The 22,984-nt window shown below is 35.3% G+C and overlaps 1 protein-coding gene across 4 annotated transcripts in view; it reads right to left on the bottom strand.

The window, feature by feature from the left end:
• Positions 1–22,984, bottom strand: part of Nwk (nervous wreck) — a 114,484-nt gene that overhangs the window by 57,880 nt on the left and 33,620 nt on the right. For all 4 annotated transcript variants that reach the window (XM_049844797.2, XM_049844761.2, XM_049844842.2 and 1 more), the window contains exon 2: positions 9,387–9,530. In XM_049844797.2, the coding sequence (XP_049700754.2) occupies positions 9,387–9,530 (144 nt within the window). The remainder of the gene's footprint in view (positions 1–9,386; positions 9,531–22,984) is intronic.

Here is a 22,984-nt window from a genome sequence, read left to right as displayed (position 1 = left end):
TTCAAGAGTTCCCGATCATTTTATTGCAAATTTCAAACCTTTCACCTTTGAAATTCTTGAAGGAAACTGGATTTGTAAAATGTTAGGAGTTCCTCTTTTCTGTGGTAATGTAAGTGCTCGCCTATGTATGGAGGAACTTTTGTCAAAATAGCTTAAGATTTTACATTTGAAATTTTTAAGTAAAGATTTAAAATAGAGGGGATTTGATTGAATTTTTGACGTAGAATTTAATCTTTCCTGTGATTCTTGCATAGGTACATAGGGTATGCAAGAACTTTGGTTCGTACATACCTTATGTATGCAAGAAATTTGGTTAAAGTAGCTTAAAATTTTATATCTAAAATTTAAGATAAAAAGGATTTGATTCTATTTTGAAGCCTGGTAGAGCGCGTAGGGTACTTTGTCTACCTCTAAAGAAGAAACAGGCTACCACGTATAATGCTTATTTTTTTTTAAAGGTGGCTAATCGGATTTGGCTGCTGTGGAAGGAATGAAGTGGGTTCATAGATACTTGTTTTTTATTTCATGAATAAAACTAACTATTCATAATCAACAAGCCATTTACAAAGCTTCTAATTATTACCTTTTCCTTACAGCAAACCCAAAAACTCAACAAGATATACATACATACACATCTTGTACCCTAGTACATACGGTCAGACACTCGGCATAGCAACGCTGCCCGGCTTCGGTTACCAATTTTGGTACATCGACACCATCGCTTTTAACGTTTCTTTTGTACAAAATACATGAACGCGTATATACGCATAATTGATGCTGAGGTTTTGTGTTTCCAGCGAATTGTGGCCGGGTTTTTTTGTTCTTTTTTGTTGTATGAATTTTGGCGTGTCGGTTCAATTCGCCAGCTTTCTAGGTAGTACTAATTGTTGTTAGTGTTTTGTTTTAGCACCCCAGTTTGAGCAATCATAGTGTGATATGTAGTAAACTATAAAAGAGAGTTGACTAAAATACCGCAGCTGGAAGATCAGTTACGATAAAATCTTCAGTTATATGTACATACTATTTCATATATTTAAAATTAAAAACACATTAAATTCAATGCTTATAACTTCTTAACAATCATGGTTACAATAAATTTTTATTCACGTATTTAAAAAACCTATAGAAAATTATAAAACGTCCACGAAGACATATAATTTCGAAAACTTTTTTCCCCTCTATTGTACTCTGAGGGAAAAATCTTACTTATTAAGTAACTATAAAGTCTACTTGTAACACGGAAAAGTACCTAAAAAAGTGTGAAAAGTAAGAACGTGACTTTGAAAATTTTGTTTTTTTCATACAAAAACGTGTTAGGAAAAAGGTAGGTACCAGTGTTTGTTACCAAAACTTTTTTGCTTGATTGTAGGTCTTCATGCTTTGTTCTTCATTTGAATATAAAAATTTCGAATAAAATCTCATGACTAAGTAGCAGGTCGGCTTACAGTCCAACCGGACGCAGCTGAGCACCAGTGCTTTACAAGGAGCAACTGCTTATCTGACCTGCTCAACCCAGTTACCCGGGCAACCCAATACCCCAGGTAAGACTGGTTGTCTTCAGACTTACTGGCTTCTGACTGACCGTAACGACTGCCAAAGATATTCAAATTCCAGTAACAAGTACCAATAGATGATTCGTCAAGTCCAACTTAAAATATACTAAAACAATTTAAAAATCAATTGTGTAAAATTTAAAACAATTTCATAAAAGCAAACTACTTGGTAATGTCAGTTCTTTAACGCAGAGTATTTTAATTTCAGTGGACAGGCAGCCTTAGATGTTGGAAAATAATTAAGCCATGACTACAAGTAAAAACTATGAAAACTTCAAGTATTCAAAACATTATCAGTAGGTAAGTATTGTTTCTCTTTAAAATAAAGTGTAGGAAAGAGTACGAAAATTAATTTAATAATTTGTAAAGACATTGTAAAGAGCGAATATAAAATTCATATAATTTCTACATAAAAGACAGCTGGCTTATCTGTCCGAAGGCGCACAAAAGCCACGTTTCACCTTTGCACTTTTTATATAAAAAAAAAAATAACGTGTCACCTTTGCCAGTTCCAAGAAAGTTTTTCACAATAAGTACTTTTTTAACATGATGCTTATATTTTCCTTTCCATTACCTTGTTGCAAATAAAATAACTGTGGCGCTTCTATTTTTTAATTTTCTCATTATGAAATGAACGCTAAAGAGTTTTTACTAAGCTTAGTATTTGACAAAGAGTTTCTAAAGTAAAAAGGTTACAAGGCAAACTGTCTTTTGTTTTTATTAAAAAAAAAACTAGCCTCTTGTTTGATGTCTCATTATTTAATTATTGTAAAAGTTCTTAGAAAGGCTTTGTGTTCATTTATTTGAGTGCATTTCTTTTGTTCAGTGAAATAAGTGACTTTTTACGAACTAGTTGATGCAGTGGTCACTGTCCAACAGAGGGTTTTAGGTTCAATTCCATTAACAACATTAGTATAATGACCAGGTTTGTTAGATGTGGTCTGGACGTTAAAATAGTTTTTTTTTTTTTTAATTCAAGTATATTTTTATAAAAGAGCCCGCAGTTCCATTATACGTCATTGTATTTACTACTCCTTTTCTCTGCTAAGAAAATGCACCCAACAAAAAACTACTCGCCAATATTAATTATCAGCTTTTACGGTAGTTTCTTTCTTCAAAGTTAAGAGATGTAACATCAAGTAATAGACTAATGGAACAACAAAAAACCTTTTAATTTTTTTTTCTCATAAATATCCTACCGTATTTCTTTAGTAAAATTTTTCTTTAGAATACAGGCAACTGCAATACAGGGCACTAATCTTCGTACATAATAAGAAAAAGCATCAACTACCTCGATAGTACGACAAGAGGAGACCAGACGGGCTTCACAGTGAAGCCAGTTTGTCTCTGATTGGATTGGCAAGGACTACATTGGATACTGTTCCCATAGACAGATTAAATGCGATTAAAAAGCGTCAGAGAAGAATCCTTGAGGAGAGCCGACTTAGCTCATCTTCCTTTGATGCTGAGTAAGTATTGTGTGGGGTGACATAAAAGTGCTATATATCGGGTGTGTCGTTCATAATCACATTAAATTAAATGCGTTAATATACTGGTTAATATATGTCGATTAACACAAAGATACAAGAAAAATACGTAAAAATAAAAAAATGATTTTTTCAAACAAAGTAAATGGAATAAAAATGTGCAAAAATTAGAACACCATATAAAAGTCAGTCATTACAAACAACTGAAATTCTCCCTTGAAAACTGACAGCTGTCAACTGATCAAAACATACGATACTCCTAACTTTATCTCTGCTTTACACATGATGTTGTAAATTATAAAAACGAAAAATGACTCCTGTGGTCAAACCACTGAATGGATTAGGTTATTTTTTTTACAATTCGCCATAGAATATCATAAAGTATATGCGATATGATTTAATGTGATTGTGAACGACACACCCGATATAATACTAGCTGTTACTAAAATCCTCGCACATGGAAACATTGGTCAGTTACAAAATTACAAAAAGTGCATTTTACCAGGCGTTTCCAACAACAGACAAATAAGATTTTCAAACATATGTATGCCATGAAAAACTGAATTTAATGAGGATCACATTTTCACTACATATTGAATTCAGTTCTCATTTCTCCTTGAAAACAAAGCGTCAATCTTGCGTAAGAATTATTATAAACTTATGCAAGTCTCAAACCATGTTATTATGAATCTACATAAGACGCAACAAATGCCATTAATTAAATACTATTATGACGCGCCGTAGATCCTTTAAGTAATCACACTGTTTGAACCGCGACTTTCACAACGCAATTTAGAACATGTTCACATATTACCGCACTTGCTATTGAAAACGCACCCTTAACTTGAGGAGTATAAGGTTTAATTTGCGTTGTAGGGTGGTATGCGACGGGAGCAATATTTAATCTTATGATGAAGGAGCTTAATAATTGCGGATAGTTGATGGTAGACCATGCCGACAGAGTTTTACAACAGTGGGATGTAGTCTGTGAACATTGTTCGAACATATTTTGTTTTTCATATTTTGTTTTTCATAATCCTTGTGTTGGATTTGTAATAGTTGGACGAGCCTTGTTTCATGAAGCGTTGGCATTTTTAGGCGAATGTTTCTAGCCAATGGGTTAGCGTTCTGGCGTAATTTTTATTATTAAGATTCTACTTTAAACCTAGTCTTTTAACGATGTTAATCGACTATCTAATAAATCGTTTACGTAAATGGTCTAACAAAAATTACTAGTAACAATATTTTAAAGAGACTCCCATATGATAGTCGTGATTTTTGCCTTTTTTATAGACATTGTACCTTTTATACTCGATACTAATAAAGGTACGCCCTTCGTGGTGGCGAGTCCAAAATTAAAGCCCAAACCTATCCTGAAATCAACGAAAACAAAACAAAACAGCATCTACAGTCGCAAAAGTCAAATGCAGAATAAAGCAAAAACAACAGTCAAACGATATTCCAAAATTAAATTCTGTTTTAAAAAATTTTACAATACATTTTTGATTCCATCTCAATTAAATGTCAATTCATAGAGGCTCGGCCGAAACTCATCCTAAATAAGCTAGTCACGTTCACTGAGGTATTAGGTTCCAAAATAGACTTCTAAATTCAGGCTACTACCTAACTTTATAGGATATTGATGATATGATAGTATTTAGTATTATGTGGAGTTAACACCTAGGTATGAATATTATTGTAGGTAATTCTTTCACTGCATAGGGAATATGTATTTAAGAATTGTAATTTATACCAAAAATCATAATTACCTATGTTGGTGAACAAAAAAATACATAAGTACGTACCTCACAAATGTACTTAATTTACATCGCTAATTATAAGTCAATGCACCAATAAAAATATGTGTACCTTTCAAAGTATTCCTATATTTAATCACGTGTCAAACTGTGTTAGCTTTTTTGTAAAAATAGCTCTGTAAGTCTTCCAACTACAATTAAATTAATATAAAGTGCATTTACATCTAGCATTTATCATTATATCGTGTTATATATATAGCCTCTTTGCATAATACCCCGAGGGCTCTTACAGACACCCACACACGCAAACCCACGCACACAGCCTCACCAGCCACGTGTAATGCAATTACTTTCGTGGACCGCATCAATATATTCCAGCACGTATTATGAAAAGCAAAAACACGTTGTTAAATTACTTTTGAAACCAAACTTCACACACGTTTTAAAACGTTAATGTTATTCTTTGGCGGTGTAAATTATATGAATGCATATCGCTGTAATCCTGAAAGCATGCACTAGCTCTAGGTTTTTAATAAAGTAATTGGCGATTTCACTCACGTTCCGCGAAAATCACTTGCCGTAACCAGGTAAAAAGTAGCCTATATCCATTTTCAATCTATCATAACATTTACCTGCTATCGGTAGTTAAATAACAAATATTGCCTTTTTACAAAAATAAGCATTTACGAGTATATTTTTTGTATCCACAGTAGGAACGATAAGTACTGTAAATATTACAGTTCTCAAAGCTTTTGCTTTCCGAGTTAAATCAAAGGACTTTGTAGCTTCACTATTTGATTTTGTATTTCTCTTTTGATTTTTGTATTTGTATTGCTCCATAACTGCAATTATTTATTTTATTACTGTGTACTCAGTTTACTCATAAAAGTCCTTTGAAAATACCACGGTAAAGGTAAACACTAGCGAAACGGGATAAAGTAATGGGAACTTCTTCAAAGTAATTAAAAATATATCCTAGAATATTTTGTTATTATTAACGTTTCTCTGAAAAAAATATATATTAAGTATTGGCTCATTTGAATAACGAGATTACTTTTTATGAGACCATAAAACCTATTTTAATTACTTCACGTTTATTAATCAAGATAATTAACTCTAAAGTTAAATCCATTTGAAGAAAAACAAAGGCAAAAAACTGAAGCAAAAAATATTGTATTTTCAGTAAAAACGTTCCAGGTACACAGTGGTCACAATAAATTGCATTTGTCGGAACAAAATCGATAAAGTATTTGACAACTGCGATGCGACGGAATGGAAAATAAAACAGCATTATGCCGCTCAAAAAGCTGAGAGAAATACAGTTTTTATTGCAGTTCAGTCAATGGTACAATCAGATATCTAAGTATTAAAGAGTTATTTTTAGTGTTCAGCTTTTAAGCTTTGCAAATTAAAACTTGAATGTTTCTTACTACGTCACACAATTTCTGGGAAAGTCTTTTGACTATAAAGACTTGTACCTATATGTAGACTAATACATACAAGTAAAGCTCACGCGCTTTTTTGAGATAAAACATAGATCTATGTCGGTTAAGGTAAATAAAACTTTTCTTTTTGTAAAATAAGATTCGTAATATATTTTAAAACAAAATATACGCAAAAATACGACAACTTATATGGATACTTACACTTCTAGTACAAAAAAAAATGAGAACTCGGTTCAGTTTCTCAAGCACAAATCGATATGGAAAACAGGTAATTTTTCATCATAAATCGATATAAATGTCAACTCTTTACGGGTCCTGAGGGCTATTCGAGTCACGTCTCGAGGCACAAAATCTAGATGGACTTGTCTCAAAGTGTTTTTGTCACATTTAAATACAAATAGGAGAATTTAAGGTAGAAAAGAATTGTGTTTTTTGGTGTATAACTTATTGGCATAGAGATTTTTATTTGGGTCTATCGAAAAAAAGCACACTGTGCAAAAATTGTTAAGTCTTTACTACGCTTACATCGTCAAATGTAGCTTAATTAAAGTTCAAAATACAAAAGACCTGCTATTCAATACATTAATTTCAACGAACTCAATCCTATGATTATCCTTCCACAAACCTGGAATAATCTCATCTTCCTTGTTATTCTAATTCGCCTTTTGGACATTTAGTCAATGTTTTTGCCCTTCCTTTTTCCTTACGCTATGCTACCCTACCCACCTTCGAGTGTGTTGACCTTTTTAGGCCTATGTACAACTCCGGGGCCTTATTACTTCCATGCGAAAGAATCGGTTTGCAATTTTAGTGTATAAACAACGTTAAGAAACAACCTCTCTTTAGCATTTATACCTATAATTCTTCATAAACACTACATATATATGTTCCGTTCAAAATATGTTCATTAAAGCATTTATAATTAACTCACAGTCAAAGTATGAAATTGTATTAAACATGTTACCGTCCCGAAATCAACATTAAAAACTTATTTTTAAACTTCGTTGAACAAAATACGAATGAGTTTTAATTGAAATCCATTGGGAAAATATCGGTCCAATTACTGGTTCAAAATTAAATTAAATACAATAAGTCTACCGTAATAACAACGTTGCTGATGCCTCGAAACAATATGCCTTGGAATGCAAATAAATGAATATGATTAAATGTCATATGGCAGATACACGTGAAGTTACACACTAGCGAATTTACAGCTCGGTTTTTCAGAGCGAAAACTTATCACACAATTTACATAACAAATAATTGTCGAATATACAAAAATCAAAAATAATGATTAAAACCGAGCGACAGGTTTTGCCAGTTTTGCTGCGAGCGGGAAAGCGAAGCGGAAAATCCGTCAGTGTGACAACTCTGTTTTAGACGCAGATGCAGAGCAAAAACCGCGAGTCCGCGAATATATTGAACAGATTCCATCAAAAGTAGGTACCTTATGTTCTAGGTTAGAACAAAAAAAGCGCTTTTTGAAACTAACCGGTCATTTGGTAAAATCTATTGTCATTTAAATAAAGGCTCTAACATATTTTTTTCTTCTTAAAACACATCAATTAAGTCTTGAAGCCGGCCCTAATTAGCAGGCTAGGAGAAAGAATCAAGCTATAGTATATGTAGTGTAATATGATCCAACTGTCAAAGTGTCTCTATGTGAACCTATTGTTCTATTAACGTCACTCTTACGAGTATGGTAGATGACATGACGTAGTCTATGTATGTATGTAATTATGTTTGTGTAATTGTAATGACCTTTGCAACGCAACTGTGTTTTCATTGCATAGCTGGATAGATAAGCGATTATCCGTCAGTTTCACAAAGCTCCATTAAAATTAAAGCTTCACTAAATCTATTTCTGACACTTTTTATCTTGTTGACAAAGAAAGAGTCAGCAATAGATTTAAAGAAGCTTTAACTTTAATGGGGCTTTGTGCAACTGATGGTTTGGTTTTTATAATTATTTTAACAGTTGGCACAACGCGATGCCCTCTGACCTTTAAGTGATTACTAAAAACAATATTTTACACCGGTATTATTCAACTTAAACATATCTACGTAAGCCGACCTCGCCTGCAACAAAATGTCTAATAATCCCTTGAGCCACGAAATATTTCTTTTATATCATTTTTAAAGTGTCAACTTTTGTGCTAGCCACTGACGGCTTTATTTTATCGCCAGAAATTGGATTAAATTGTCAATGGCTACCTCTTTGGATTTTGTGAAATCTGGAATTGTTTTACTGAAATATTTTTTGTGAAATGCAGTGAAAGATGGCAATCGAATGATTCTGGATGTTAATCCTCACTGATATTCTAAATAGGTATAATCTGCTCTATAGAAAGTGGGACGGTTGAGTAGTGGTATTGGTAGGTTGTAAAGCGTGATTACGCCAGTACGCATGTCTGTAATTCTGTAATTATCTATATAGTATTATCAGTCATCATAAAGTTCACAAAGTTTTGTTTTAGGTTAGGTAAGTATTTTCAGAAATCTTTTTCTTTTTGGTGAGTCGTTAATTATCAGAAATGTTCACGCTTTACTGCTGTTTGCTCTAGCGAGTAGTCCAGAAGAAATATTTGATTGCATAACAGTGCCGCACATGACTGGACTCTCGCTACTGGATATCGATAGAGACCATTATGATCATCATCAACATCTCAGCCATAAGACGTCCACTGATGAACATAGGCTTCCCCCTTAGATCTCCACAGATACCTGTTGGAGGCGACCTGCATCCTAAGACCATTATACCCACCTGAATACCTAAGCGGCCCATTAGGGTGCTTACATAAAGAAACAGGTTTCCGGTACAGACAAATCTGTACGGGTAGGTACCGATCAGCGCAGGTATAATGTTTCAATATAATCCTATTCTCTCACTTATAAAGAAACAGGTTGTAACTTGTCGGTGCCGACTACCTGGACCGTGACATACGGGTTTAATTTTAATTGTATTTAAGGACAGGTTCACCTGTTTCTTTATACGAGTCAACACTGTACTGATAGGTACTGATCTGTACAGATTGGTCTGTACCGGAAACCTGTTTCTTTATGTAAGCACCCTTACTCTTCTTACCTGCACCTACTTACCTGCTCACAGCTCACGCTACAACCCCATACAACTTCAATACGTACCTCGGAGTAAGACTTCTCGATGGCTGACCGCTTGATGGTGTAGGTCCGCAAGTCTTCCAGCAGATCGCACTCATGCTGGTTCTTAGCGTGGAGCTTCGCGATCTGCTCCGTGTGCAGGTTCTTGAGAAATTTCGTATAGTTACTCTGCAACAAGGAAAAGAACAAGTATTAAAGTGTGAGCTAGTATGAAAAAGTAAAGACACTTGTTGGACATTAAATTATCCTTAGAAACCTCGCAAACTGCAGATTAAACTGTTGGTTAACCATCCGGCCGACATTAAGGGTCTTACTACAAAAACTTTAAACCCTGTTTTACACTTGTCTAATAAAATTTTGTGGTTTTGTGGTAAGACGGTATCCGTCTTACCACAAAAACTTTTAAACGTCAATTTAAGACTTGTCCAAAAAAAAATGTCAGATTATGACGTTGACATATGGTTCATTTTGCAGCCAAAATTTTTTTAGACAAGTGTAAAACCGGTGTTTAAGTTTATGTAGTAAGGCCATATATCTTTAAGGTATTCGTGAATCCATCTTATCCAACATTTCAGTCGGCGAAATCCGATTGTCGTATACTACGCATCTCTCAAGCCCCATTATTATTGCCCGAGTAAAAATATTTTTTTAGCAAAGTTGATTGATCCTAACGAAAAAATGCTTAAATTTGGACGCCTGAAAGCATAGTCCTAATTCCTTCACCATCAAATGTAGCTCGACAAATCTCTTAGTCACTACACATGTTAACATTCAAACCACATAATACAGCCTTACTTATAAACGTGCATTAAACATAAGTAATACTTAAGGGCTGTTTAAGAAAATACTTACTTATAAACGTTGCTTAAGCATGTCTTAACTAACTTTTAATCACTACTTAATACTTTAAGTAGTGATTAGTTAAAATGTTGCTTAGAAGATGATTAGAGATTTTATAAGTAAGGGGGATAATCTTCGACAGACACTATTTCATTAACAAAGTCAGGTAATTTATTTCATTTCACGGCGCACAAACGAGCCGAGTCCTCTTGTCTGCGGAGAAGTAAAACAATCCCCTTACTGAACAAAAGAAGTGGAGCATTGCAATTAGATTAATCACGACTTGATTGATCGTTACGGACAATCAATGGCTGTGCGATTGCTAATTTAATTTGTTACCGCTCAATGCTGTTGGAGATGCAACGATCCTCTATTTTGGAACTTCGAAAAAAGAAGCTGCGTTCTTTAATTCTACAAATTTATCCACGATGAGTGAGTAGTGCATTCGAAGAATAATGCACATTGAAAACTGAACATACTAACTTAACTTTAATTGACATATATGTAGGTACTTTCTCTAAATTAAGTTCCCTAAGAATTATTCCAGGTTTAAGTTGGAACCCAAAACCTACAGACGAGAATATTTATGGAGCATCTCTGCAAACTAACAATCCGGGAACTTACTGCGATTCTCGGCATTATTAAGAGACTTGTAAAAGTCAAGTCGAAAACTCATCTTTGAATCGCGTTCTTACATGCAAGTTCCTACTGTAAGTTGTTGAATGCCACCGTTTTACGGATCGGTGACAATACGAAGTTCTTAAACTGTGAAAAGGTACCTACGTTCACGCCATATTACTACACTAGCTTCTGCCCGCGGCTTCGCTCGCGTTAAGAAGTATAATTATTAATTAGGTATGGTTTTTGCGGCTTTACTTTTGTTTAGCGTGTGTAAAAAATTAGGGCCATTTAGAACTAAACATTATTTTGTTCGTTCCATTACGTACTGATAGGTTCAAACTGATAGGTTTAAACATTTTACATCCTTCATCATCCCTTATTTTATCACCCGTGGGGGTTGAATGGGGGTTGAATTAATCAAAATCGTATTTAAGCGAACGTCATCATAAAATAATATTCATAAAATCTAAGAAGGTGTATACAAACTTTCATCCCCTATTTTATCCCCTTAGGGATGGAATTTATCAAAATCCTTTCTTAAGGATTGCCTACGCCATAGTAGCTTTATGCATGCAAAGTCTCAGTCCGATCGGTTTAAAATTGAGAAAGTTTCATACAAACTTTCATCCCCTATTTTATCCCCTTGGGGGTAGAATTGATCAAAATCCTTTCTTAGCGGATGCCTACGTCATAACATCTACCTGCATGCCAAATTTCAGCCCGATCCGTCCAGTGGTTTCAGCTGTGCGTTGATAGATCACTATGTCAGTCAGTCAGTCAGTCACCTTTGAGTTTTATATATTTAGATACTAGCTTCTGCCAGCGGTTTCACCCGCATCCCGTGGGAACCTCTGCACGAACCCTGATAAAAAGCCTTCCTCGATAAATGGGCTATCTAACACCGAAAGAATAGTTCAAATCGGACCAGTAGTTCCTGAGATTAGCGCGTTCAAACAAACAAACAAACGAACTCTTCAGCTTTATAATATTAGTATAGATAGATGTCTTCCGAGCCTTTTCCCAACTATGTTGGGGTCGGCTTCCAGTCTAACCATACACTGAGTACCAATGTGGCACATTTATAAGTGTTCTGGATAAATATGATGTCTAGAAGTAAATCTAGCTTAATGTCGTCTTACTAAAGGAGGTATTGAAAGGTGAAAATAGTTCAGGGAAATGGATTTCCCATTAGGAGTATAAGGATTACATTAAGCAGTTAGTTCTAAAAATAAGTTAGAAGTTGAAGTGAAAGATCTTTAACATTTTCTATGAGAGTTAGAATGTCCTTTCACATTCTATTCAGTTTCGTATCATTTGTAACTTACATCTTGAAATTCTAAAAACTCTATTATAAGTGTTATAAAAAAACCCTATTAATGGCATTTGAAATATACAAATACATCTATAGTTAATTCAAGTGAGCAATTCATTGTTTCAAATCCTATTCACCAATTGACTTCATATACCTAATACAACATAGATAGTACAGATCCACCTAAAGCAGGAATATCTGCGCTTAGCACAACAATCTGTTAATAATCCCGTCGAATTCTGACTAAATCTGATGCCTCGATGCTTCCTACCAACGTTCAGACATTATACGTCTAGACAGACACCCTTTGAGGCACTGAGCTAGGATACAGATAAACATCTGTCTATAATACATATCGACTAGGATCTTAGGACTAAAACCTCATTTGTACTGACTTGTCTTTGGTACTTGGAAGTGTTCTGAATTCGAATTCTGAGTTGCGCATTAGGCCGGCAGCACACATCCGGTTTCCTGATCCGGTTTTCTGATCAGGAATTCAGATTCGGAAACCGGAATGCTCTTTTTTCATACAAAATGTTCACAAGAGCGCACACGTTCTTACTTTTTCCGGACGGAAAAAAACCTGACACTCGGTTTAAAATTTTCTCCGTGCGTTCGGGTACTCAGAACGGAATAAAACCTGATGACGTCATTCCGAACGCAGCGCTCGCGAACAATTTGGTTTGACCGCCGCACACATACGGAAATTTTCATTCTGAATCAAGGTAGCCCTGTTCCGAATGGACGTGTATCAGAGCATTTAGAGCCTGCCTGTGTCTGGCTTTTTATATATGTTTTTTATTTTTGTATTAAATATTTAAAAAAAAATCCTGTTTATTGAACAATTAACAAGCGTACACATATTTACATAAATAAACACCCAAAAATAATGAGTTTTTTTAATTTCTCTCATATCTATGCCTTTATAATAATAATAATCAATTTTTATTCAGATAATACCTACAATCCATTATTATTAGTAAAGATATTTATGAAGTTCATCAAAGGATTTAATGGACTTTCTATAATACTTAATAAATAATTCTTCTGGGTATGCTCGTAATTTAGCTGTTTTAACATAGAATTCACTTTCGGATAATCTTTGAGCATTCGACGGGTGTACCCAGTAACGTCGTTTCCTCTTTTTCTTGTTTAGCGCCAGTAAAAGTGCAACAGCAATCAATTCGCCATAGTCCATGATGTCGTGCCTTCAATATGGTTCCTCTTTACGTACTGGCCATGTAAATTCAGAATGAAAAAAACCGAATGTGTGCGCTAGTGACACGGAATCCCGAATCTTAATTCCTGATCAGGAAACCGTATCCGGAAACCGGATGTGTGCTGCCGGCCTTATCGTGGAAGAGGTATTCGTGTTTTAAGGAAGCGTTGAAGTTTTGTATGAGGTCGTGCATTTAATTCCTGGTTGAGACAAAAGGTTAACGTTTAACATAATTAATCACGAGGTTTAAATATTTTCAAATTGTATGAAATAATAAACTCATATACCTATAAATACAATTAATGAAGTCAACATCTCCTCGCTCGACTTCATACGAAAATATTTAGGCTGTTGGCGTAACATACAATACAACGTACGGGAAGAAAATGTAATGTCGTCACTCATCTTTTTAGTAACATAAGAAAATGCCAAACTTATATTATATTCAAAAGACCATTAAACACGGTATTCATAGTTTATACGCGTAGACAAAGATTGGCGACAGTGGTATTTACTCGACCTAAATTACTCCTCTCTCGGACAAAATGCATAAACTGGGGGTGCATTGTGACCCGTTTTACGACTACCTACTGACTGCTAGGTATTTAAAATAAGTATGCTTTAATTAAAATTGAGTGCCAGCTCATTATAATTGTGTTCTAGATGTTGATGGCAAAATAAATATGTAGGTACGGCCCTTTTTTGTATGAAAAAACTGTAAAGCTTTTTGAGTAATAAATGGTGTAATTAACCTATCTGGACATTGTTTTATACACCTAAGTATTGTCATAGGTTAGATTAAAAGACTAAACGATGACACAAAAATTACATATCTGATTTGACCCGCAAAATAGGCAAATATGCATTACTTATATGTACATACATACAGTCATGGACACATAATTAAAGACACTGTTGGAATCTTAAATTGCTACCGCATTTCATCTGTATTTCTTTTTTCTGATTGCTACTGGAACTTTATTTTCTATTTTAAAATATTTAAGAGGGCATTGTGAAATATTAAAACTAAAGACTATCTTCAGTGATCCTTCGCGACAAGTTTTTTTTCGCTTTATCCGAATCTCGAGCGGTATGAACCATAACGTGGCCTGGTCATATAATTAAAGACACTCCATTTGCTCAGAGGAAGAAATGCAAATTATTAATATTATTGATGGTACTTTTCTATAACAACATTCCCTACACTGTAACTAAGCATACTAATGAGTACTAATATTTGGTTTATTTCCTTTTACCTCAATGACAGCACGACATCCCCAAGCGTGCAAGCGGTCAGTTTTGTTTTAAGTCGCTACGGGAATTTTCTTCCATGCTTCATAAAAATCTGTGTAAAATTGATCAATGTTTCATGTATGACTAAGGCGATTATCACACTGCCCCGCATGATGCAGCGTAGTGCGTGGATGCGTTTTTTTCCGTTGTATGGAAATATCTCCGTTTGTATGGAAAACACGCATAGTCCAACACACTGAAAATGCATCCACGCGCGTTCATGCGGATCACGCACATACATGCGGAGAAACACGCACCCCCGCGCGTAGGTACGGGGCGAGATGCAAGGTATGGCACACTGATCCCGCAGTGACGCGCGTGATTTTGAATGGGCGTGACGTGTATATTTGAAAATGGAACTCGATGAGAGCCGCTGTGCGTGAATTTAAAAAACGCACCTACGCGCGTGAGTGCGTGAAAAACCCGCACGATGATGCAGATCTGCACTCCCGCAAGAACGCGCGTAGGTGCGTCGACACGCAAGATGCAGCGTGATGCGGGGCAGTGTGAAGATCACCTTATCGCCATTGTGTTTTCTGGCCGATCACCAGTTTTTTTTCTGTTAAATTTGCGATGGGCCAAACCAAAACCGTCATAAGTTGCTCAATCAAAGAGTCCTTTTTACTACTCTTACAGTGTTTTTCAGAACTTTTCTAATTTGGAAAGCGCTAAGGACCGGTAAATTATGCTTAGCATATAACAAAATGCTATTTCTAAAATATTATAGTACTTGAATTCGCCTATTTTTAATAATGTCTTTCTAAAAGATCACCACACCAAGTATTGGAGAGAAGCCCCACACTATTACTTTTTCGCCTCCTATGTTTGAGAACTTTCTTAGTGTATTTTGGTTCCATCTCATGTTTTGGAGGCGACTAATTTCGATACATTATTTTAGAATTATTCGTATCCCTTTGTTTAATGAGAAAAAAAAAATACATTTTTGAACACTTGTTAACTGCACCTTTCACATTTGATAGAAATAGCCAACTACAGTATGGACACGCGGTGCTTTTCCAAAAGTAACATCTTCCGATACCCATGCCTTACAGCTTTTCCCGACCCGGTTGTAGTCTAAAAGTGCTGCAGTCACAATTGTCGTCCTTTTAGCATCAGATGACTCCCAAAAAAACCAGTACCGAATCATGTAAATGGTTCACTATTTGCCTATAGCACCGCCTTAAAGTCTGTTTGCGGACAAATTTTCCTTGGGGTCGGTTTTCAGTTGTTCTCAAACCATGCCTTTTTTAGTGCCATTGATAAAAAATCTTTAATAATACATTTATTACCATGTCCTTACTACAGATCAAGTGGTATGAATAAATCCGTATGTCAAAATATAATATTAAAAAGCCTAAAACATTTTACTTAGCAGAATTTTTGTTCTAGTCTTATTGATAGGACTAAAATGAAATTTTTTAATGAAATAAACCTAAATTATTACCTAATTCGAGTTTACATAAGTATTTTACTCACTTCTAAAAAAAAGTATGGCAACTATTTTTATCTTTCGTTTTTTTTTCTTAACTGGGCTTTAACTGTCTTTAATTAGCTGACCAGCCAAGTATCAGCTACAAAAGTTAGTGTTCATTTCCCATAGAACTTTATATCTAAAGTATTATAGAAAGAAAATATTTTTTGTCCTTAATTTAAAGAACACAATGTAATGTTTGTTTTAATAATTATTACACTACACTTTATACCGTGCTTAAGCTCATGTCAGTACCATAACTATTTCTTTCACTTCGAGTCAGGGGTGTCTTTAATTATGTGTCCATGACTGTATGTATGTAGGTACCTACTCATTCTTAAATAGGATATCTTCAATTCTTATTCTAAGAACGATCCACTGACTCTTGAATTTCATCACCTGCCTATCCTTTTCCCAATTATGTTGGGGTCAGCTTCCAGTCTCTGGATGCAGCTGAGTACCAGTGCTTTACAAGGAGCGACTGCCTATCTGACCTCTTCAACCCAGTTACCCGAGCAACTTCATTATAAAATACCGCATGTGTGACACGGCTTTAAATCACTCTTAATAACAAAATGGCTGTTTAAATTTAACAGTATTAGGTCAAATAATATCCAAAGTGAGTTACAGGCTTGGTTTGGTCTCGGATCCTTGCAAGCGGTGGCGAGCTGGTACTTCGACAAAGTTCCAAGTGTAACAAACTTGCATCGTCATGGTGCCTGGTTTAATCTGAGAGTTTGGCGATAATTGTTGCTGAAATTCGGTTAATATTTGGTGAAGAATTGTAGTGTTATAAGCGTTCGATAGTGGGCAAGTTGCCGATTGTTTCGTCAGCAATGCGCGGGTACTCTGGAGCATTATATGCTTATCTACAGTTTTCTAAATTACATTTCATTATATAATTGAAAACTATTTACAAACTAGTTTTATAGTCTCGTCACCAGTTCAGAAGAAGCAATTATAGTTGTTACTCCATTACATAAGTATAAGTATAAAATGACAATCTAAAGTGAATCTGCAACGATATTACGTAAGATAATTAAAATGGTCCTACGACGTTTCTATATGTACAAGTATGTAAGTAGATAAGTAACACAATATAACAACGTTTAAGTTGTTCCCCAATATAATACAGTTATATGCACTCCTCGAAGTCACATGTCGGCCAACTTTTCTCATAAAACATGCGACTTTGTTTGACTTTAAAATTTCGTCCTGTCGTACGAAATTGCTGACTTACGTAACTCATCTTCGTAGCAAATAAATGATATTACAAGAAATATTTTTAGAATCGTTTAAAGAACTTTAGAGTTGAATGAGTTAGTCTTAAAATAGTCTATTCAATTTCACATAAAGAGCTATACTTGGCATAATAGGAACCTAAATATAGACAGCTCTCGACGTCAGAAGAACTTAATTTAATGTTGATGAAATTAATTTTCTATTATTATCTTTTTATTTACGGAACAGAGAAGTGGTTTACAAATAACAAACTCTTAAAGGGTTTTACCTTATCCCGTCGTTTGCCCAAAACAAAAGAATATTGTTTTAAGGTGGACTTGTGCATCAAGATATAAACAATATTATTAATTCCTGTTTGCAATGCATTACAGCTAATAGAGTTTATTAGATGTTTCTTTTTTTCTACATTTACAAAAGCAATAAGTGAGTCAAGTATAACTTTCTGACCCAACACAAAATCTCAGAAAATGCAAGCAATTATTCTCAAAGTCTCTCTATGGGATTTGCTGAAAGTATAAAAAATACACGTGGATGAATTCTCCGACAAACTAGCACTAACATTGTTTTAACAATACTCTTTACTTGCAGCTAATCCCGTCAGGTATCCTACAGTAAACTAAAAAGATTAGTTACTAACGCATTCATTTGAAATTCCTTTTCAGTATCCATTAGTGTGTTATACCGACTTAGTCGCACCATATTAGGATTAGCCGGTAGCTGCAACGCTAGGATACAAAGGAATTTAGTCACTATGTCAGTGCCAATAGTATTGGCTTTTGTTTATACTTGGTAATCCCATATTCTGGGACCATAACGCTTCAGGACTCAGGACGTCTAACTCATTCAGCCTCTAACAAAATGGCATTAACGGTGGACAATGCGCAGGACTGTGCGTGACTTTTTGTGTAGCAAAAAACAGATTTTTTACAGATTATGTAGCAGTGTTTACTTTTGTAAAGCATAGTGAGGGTTCATTATGATGAAGATTGCCAAATAAAAAACATTAAGTGCCATTCAACAAAGTTTTGATACCTACTCTCTCCATATCACAGCATTATTTGAAAAAATATCCTCACGAAAGATTCTAAAACTAATTCTTCACAAACTTCATGATAAAACTGTAATTCTAACTCATTAATCGAGCTGAGCTATCCTCTGAATTTGACAAAGAAAGCAAACGTCATTAAAGTAAAGCTTAGTTAAAATTTAATTCCTATCCCAAAATCATAGTCTCACATAGTCCTAAATTATGAAGTGTGACGTAGTAAATTCCCGGATAGTGAAGAACAATGCCTCAGGTCACGGTAGAATGGCTCTCAATACATTTTATAATCGGCTTTGTCTTCCATAGAGGTTTTAGCCTGGCTGAGAGTCCAACGTGACTGCCAAAACTGTGGCCAATGCGATAGCCAGAGTCTATGGTTACATAAGAATCAAGTCTTCTACATCTCTTTAATAGTATGAGAGCACCACCCCCGCACACTGAAGGCTAAACAATAGGTACGCTGACAGTTGACCCGATGGTTGGTAAACAGTTTTTTTTTTCAAGAAAATCTTGATTCCAATAAAGTTTTCAGTCGGGCTCTCAGATCAGATCTTTGTAATGTGCGTACCATTCGTCTTCATAGAACTTTTGTAGCGTACAGGTTCTCTAAAGAATATAGACTGTACTTTTCTTATAGCAGAATTCAACATAAATGTTATACCATTATCTCAAGTTTAATTGAATCAAACTTTTTAATATCACAAATACCTCCAATCTCTAACAGCAGGCAAAATAAACCGATTAAAGAAACTCATTTCCATTCGCAGATTATTAACAGATTACGTCAAACAAATCCGTCCAATAAACTGGAATACTACAAACAAACAAATGAAATGAGACATTTTCCATAATCCGAAAAGCGGCTCAAAGTAATACTAATTGATACATTGCGTTCTATGTTCAATTATGTGATTGGTACGTGAGCTTTATTCCAGCGATGTACACCAATCCTTGCGTTGCTGATTTAATATCCTAATGGAACCAATGCCCGCACCTAGTATTAGTTACAAAGTAATCCTTTGATACCCTCATAAAGCTGAATTGGAAAAGGATTTGTTAATATCCTAGTGTTTACTCTTATAATACTGTTGATGTGGCTTCTCTAACCCGTGCCTGGATGTAATATATTTTTTTATGCATTAATTAATTGACATTGTCAATATCTATACATATAATAAATCTGTAGAAAAGTAATTTTTGTACTTTGAAGAAATTGACAAAAAAAATAGCCGGCATGTTAAAGGATAACTAACAGAACCCATTTCCATCATTTTTGTCATTTTTGTCTGTTTGTCTGTTTGTCTGTTTATCTGTTTGTTCGTTCGGGATTCACATAAAATCTACGAATTCAATGCAGACAATGCTTATATACAAAAAATCTACGTAACTTGGGGTATTACTTAGTTTTTGTTTCATCGAAATCGATTCACTCTATCAAAAGATATGATTAAATTTGTGAATTCAAGATGTAAAATATTACGACACGCAATCTGTTTGTCAAAACTGTACATTTGAATGTTGTACCTATATTAGTTGATCGGCCTATTATTAATCTTTACACAGAAAATCACACCTTTATGTAACTTCGGAAGAAAAAAAAATATGAAAATTTTGTTTAGCCAAGGTTAAAGTAGCTCCATCTGTGGTACCTGTGGTAAATAAAATACATCAAATTTGTCAAAGGAGCGAGGTGGTAAATGACAATTAATTACCATACATTCTTTATAGAGGATTATTATTTCAACAGATGGAGGTGTGTATTTTCCGTAATTCACCATATTTTAACACGTAGTGTAATTTTTCGATAGGCATTTCAATAGTGTTTGTCAGTTTGCCGTACCACATCAAAATCCAACTTTAATTATTACCTTGATGAAAGGAAAATTAATAGTTCTCAGCCAAATTTAAAACGGTGCCATCTAAATTATTTTTTGAACATTATGTCAAAAATGATGACTTTAGTGGAACAATTAATTATCATTTAAAGTTACAGATGGAGTTCATATCAGGATTTTTCATACACATAGTTTAGCTTATCTTCCACCAATGTGGTGGCCTTAAAACAAATTACTTTGAGTGAGTAGTATTAAGTAGACCTTAATTATTTTTTCTGATGCAAAATATGTAAACTTAATCCTAGAAGAAAGGAAAATCTATCTCTCGCAAGCGCTGCTAAGCGTGAGGTAGGTAATGTAGGCTTCTGTAGCTTTAAAAACAAGCCCAGATACAAAGTGCAGATAAGAAATGGGAGCTTTCTCGATTTAATACCATACACACGTAAAATGCTTTATGCGTCTGAAAACGTACAAATTACGCGTCGCGTACCAGAGACATGCTTACTTTCAACTTCTGATCGCAAATACACTGTTCACGATTACGAACAGTCTCAGTAAGACCCGAGCCAAGTCTAAAAAAACACCTTTTATATAAAACTACGTTTGGTGTCATTCAATTACAAAGACAGAATTGTTCTCTGTTGCAAATCCTATCCACCTATATCCTATCCTAATCCAGCATGCATTGCAGGTGTGCATTGCACAAAAACCAATGGTATCCTATTAGAGAAGTCAAAAGAATCGGCCTGCCAACGTCAGCTTTTGCGCTAAGCAAGTGTTCTTAATAGTACCATCAGAATTACATTCATCGTTGAATGAGGTGAATACGTTTTCAGAAACCACAATAACAGTAGGAGCCAAAGCGTATGATCGCTTCATAGAGCTCTGATTGGCCCCGGGTGACCAACTCAGGTCTGATTTGTTCGTTCATCAGATCTTTGAAAGTGTTTCGGTGGATACTTACTGTCGTCCTGTTTACGTGTGACACAAAATATGGTATATAAACGTCCTCCGCAAGAGCAAAATTTTCCCGGTGTGCGGTAGTGACGCACAGTATACAACACTTCTGTTTCTTTTGATTTGCTGGCTCCACCGAGAAATGACAAATTGCGAACGTACATTTTGAAAATCTTGGCAAAACTGCAGGTTTCAAGTACGAACACATGAAGTGGACTCTCACAGATACGTACATTTTGCCTATTCGTGAACTACTTAATGCAAACATTTCGGTGGAGTCCCTCCCGGTTTAGACCTCCCCCACATTAGGCGTGCGCGATCCTCGGGCGTGTGAGTAGCGCGTGCGTCGCGAGCACGCTGCGTGAGCATCGCATTTTGCTGCCCTGCGGCATTTGCAGCGCGCTCGACTTGACGTTTAACTGCTAAGGCGTTTAGCGGGCAGCGGGGATAGCGGGCGAAGGGGTAAGAACGCAACTCGAGCGCGGCGTGCTCGCCGCGAGCGCGTCGCTTGCACTCTTCACACATGTCGCAGGGCAGCAAAACGCGACTTTCACGCAGCGCGCTCGCGTCGCCCGCGCTACTCACACGCCCGAGGATCGCGCACGCCTAATGTGGGGTCAGCCTTACCATAGTGAGTAAGTGAAACTATCCTACCCTATGCGCCTGCTGATGATGATGACTCATTTTATCATCCATCCAGCTATTCCCCAACTATGTTGGTGTTGGGCTTCCAGTCACCGAATCTGTTTGAGTACCAATATTTTGCTTGGAGCTACTACCTATCCACCTATCTTCAATCCAGTCAACTACACAAGATGATATCCATGGTAAGACTGACAGACTTTCTGGCTTCTGATTAGTCACAGCAGCTGCAGAAAATGTACAAATGACAGCTTTGTCAGACTTAAAGCATAAAGACATAGATTATAGCTGTTTCCTGTGAAAATTACTTACGTACTATACGTAATAATTTTCCAAATTGGCTGACTAGATCCAGAGATTTCCACAACGTCACAAACTTTACTTCTTTTGTTTAGATAAATGGTCACATCCACAACACAACCTTGATCAATGAATCTATGCGACTGCTAAGTGCTAATAATTATACTGTCACGTGAAAGAATACACCTACGGGATAAGTAGTATTTTGACTATTCTATATTGCCCACGCAGACGAAGTTGCGGGCAACAGCTAGTACTTTCATAAAAATAAAGAAAAACAGAGTGGAAAACATACATTTTTGGCTTTCATATCAAAGACGAAAATTAATATGTATATTCTCTAAAATACCCGAATTAATATTTAACTGTTGCAGGCAAATAGATATGTCAAATGAAATCAAAAATTAGCCGTAATGTAGCTTTTACATAATGTCAGTTACCTATTGCGCTAAGTACGTAGTTCCTTCAGAAAGCCGAAACCACTTGCCGGAGCCAATAGCTTTTTTTATTTATAGACGTAACATACCTATACATTGATTTATCAATAAAAAACGTAATGAAAATATAAATAGAATAGCTCGATCCCATTACATTTTCTAGCTCCTTTTTTAAACACTTTTATTATCCAAGCTTCGAAACAAAAAACGAACTAATTTAATAAATTATTAAATCTGTACCAATCCGCTTGTTATGAAAAACGAATAAAATACCAAACGCAATAATTGTGAAAGCAATTTTTTTGCTTCCATTTGCAACGCTATACTCCGACTAATTGACAATTATTGGATATTTTGTTAGAGCCTGCAGTTTTATCAATAATTCTAGTATCTATCTGTGATAGTTTA

Source organism: Helicoverpa armigera, chromosome 1, assembly GCF_030705265.1.
Source record: "Helicoverpa armigera isolate CAAS_96S chromosome 1, ASM3070526v1, whole genome shotgun sequence".
Taxonomy (NCBI): domain Eukaryota; kingdom Metazoa; phylum Arthropoda; class Insecta; order Lepidoptera; family Noctuidae; genus Helicoverpa; species Helicoverpa armigera.
Note: the sequence above shows the minus strand (reverse complement) of the source record. Positions and strands in the feature narration are given on the sequence as shown.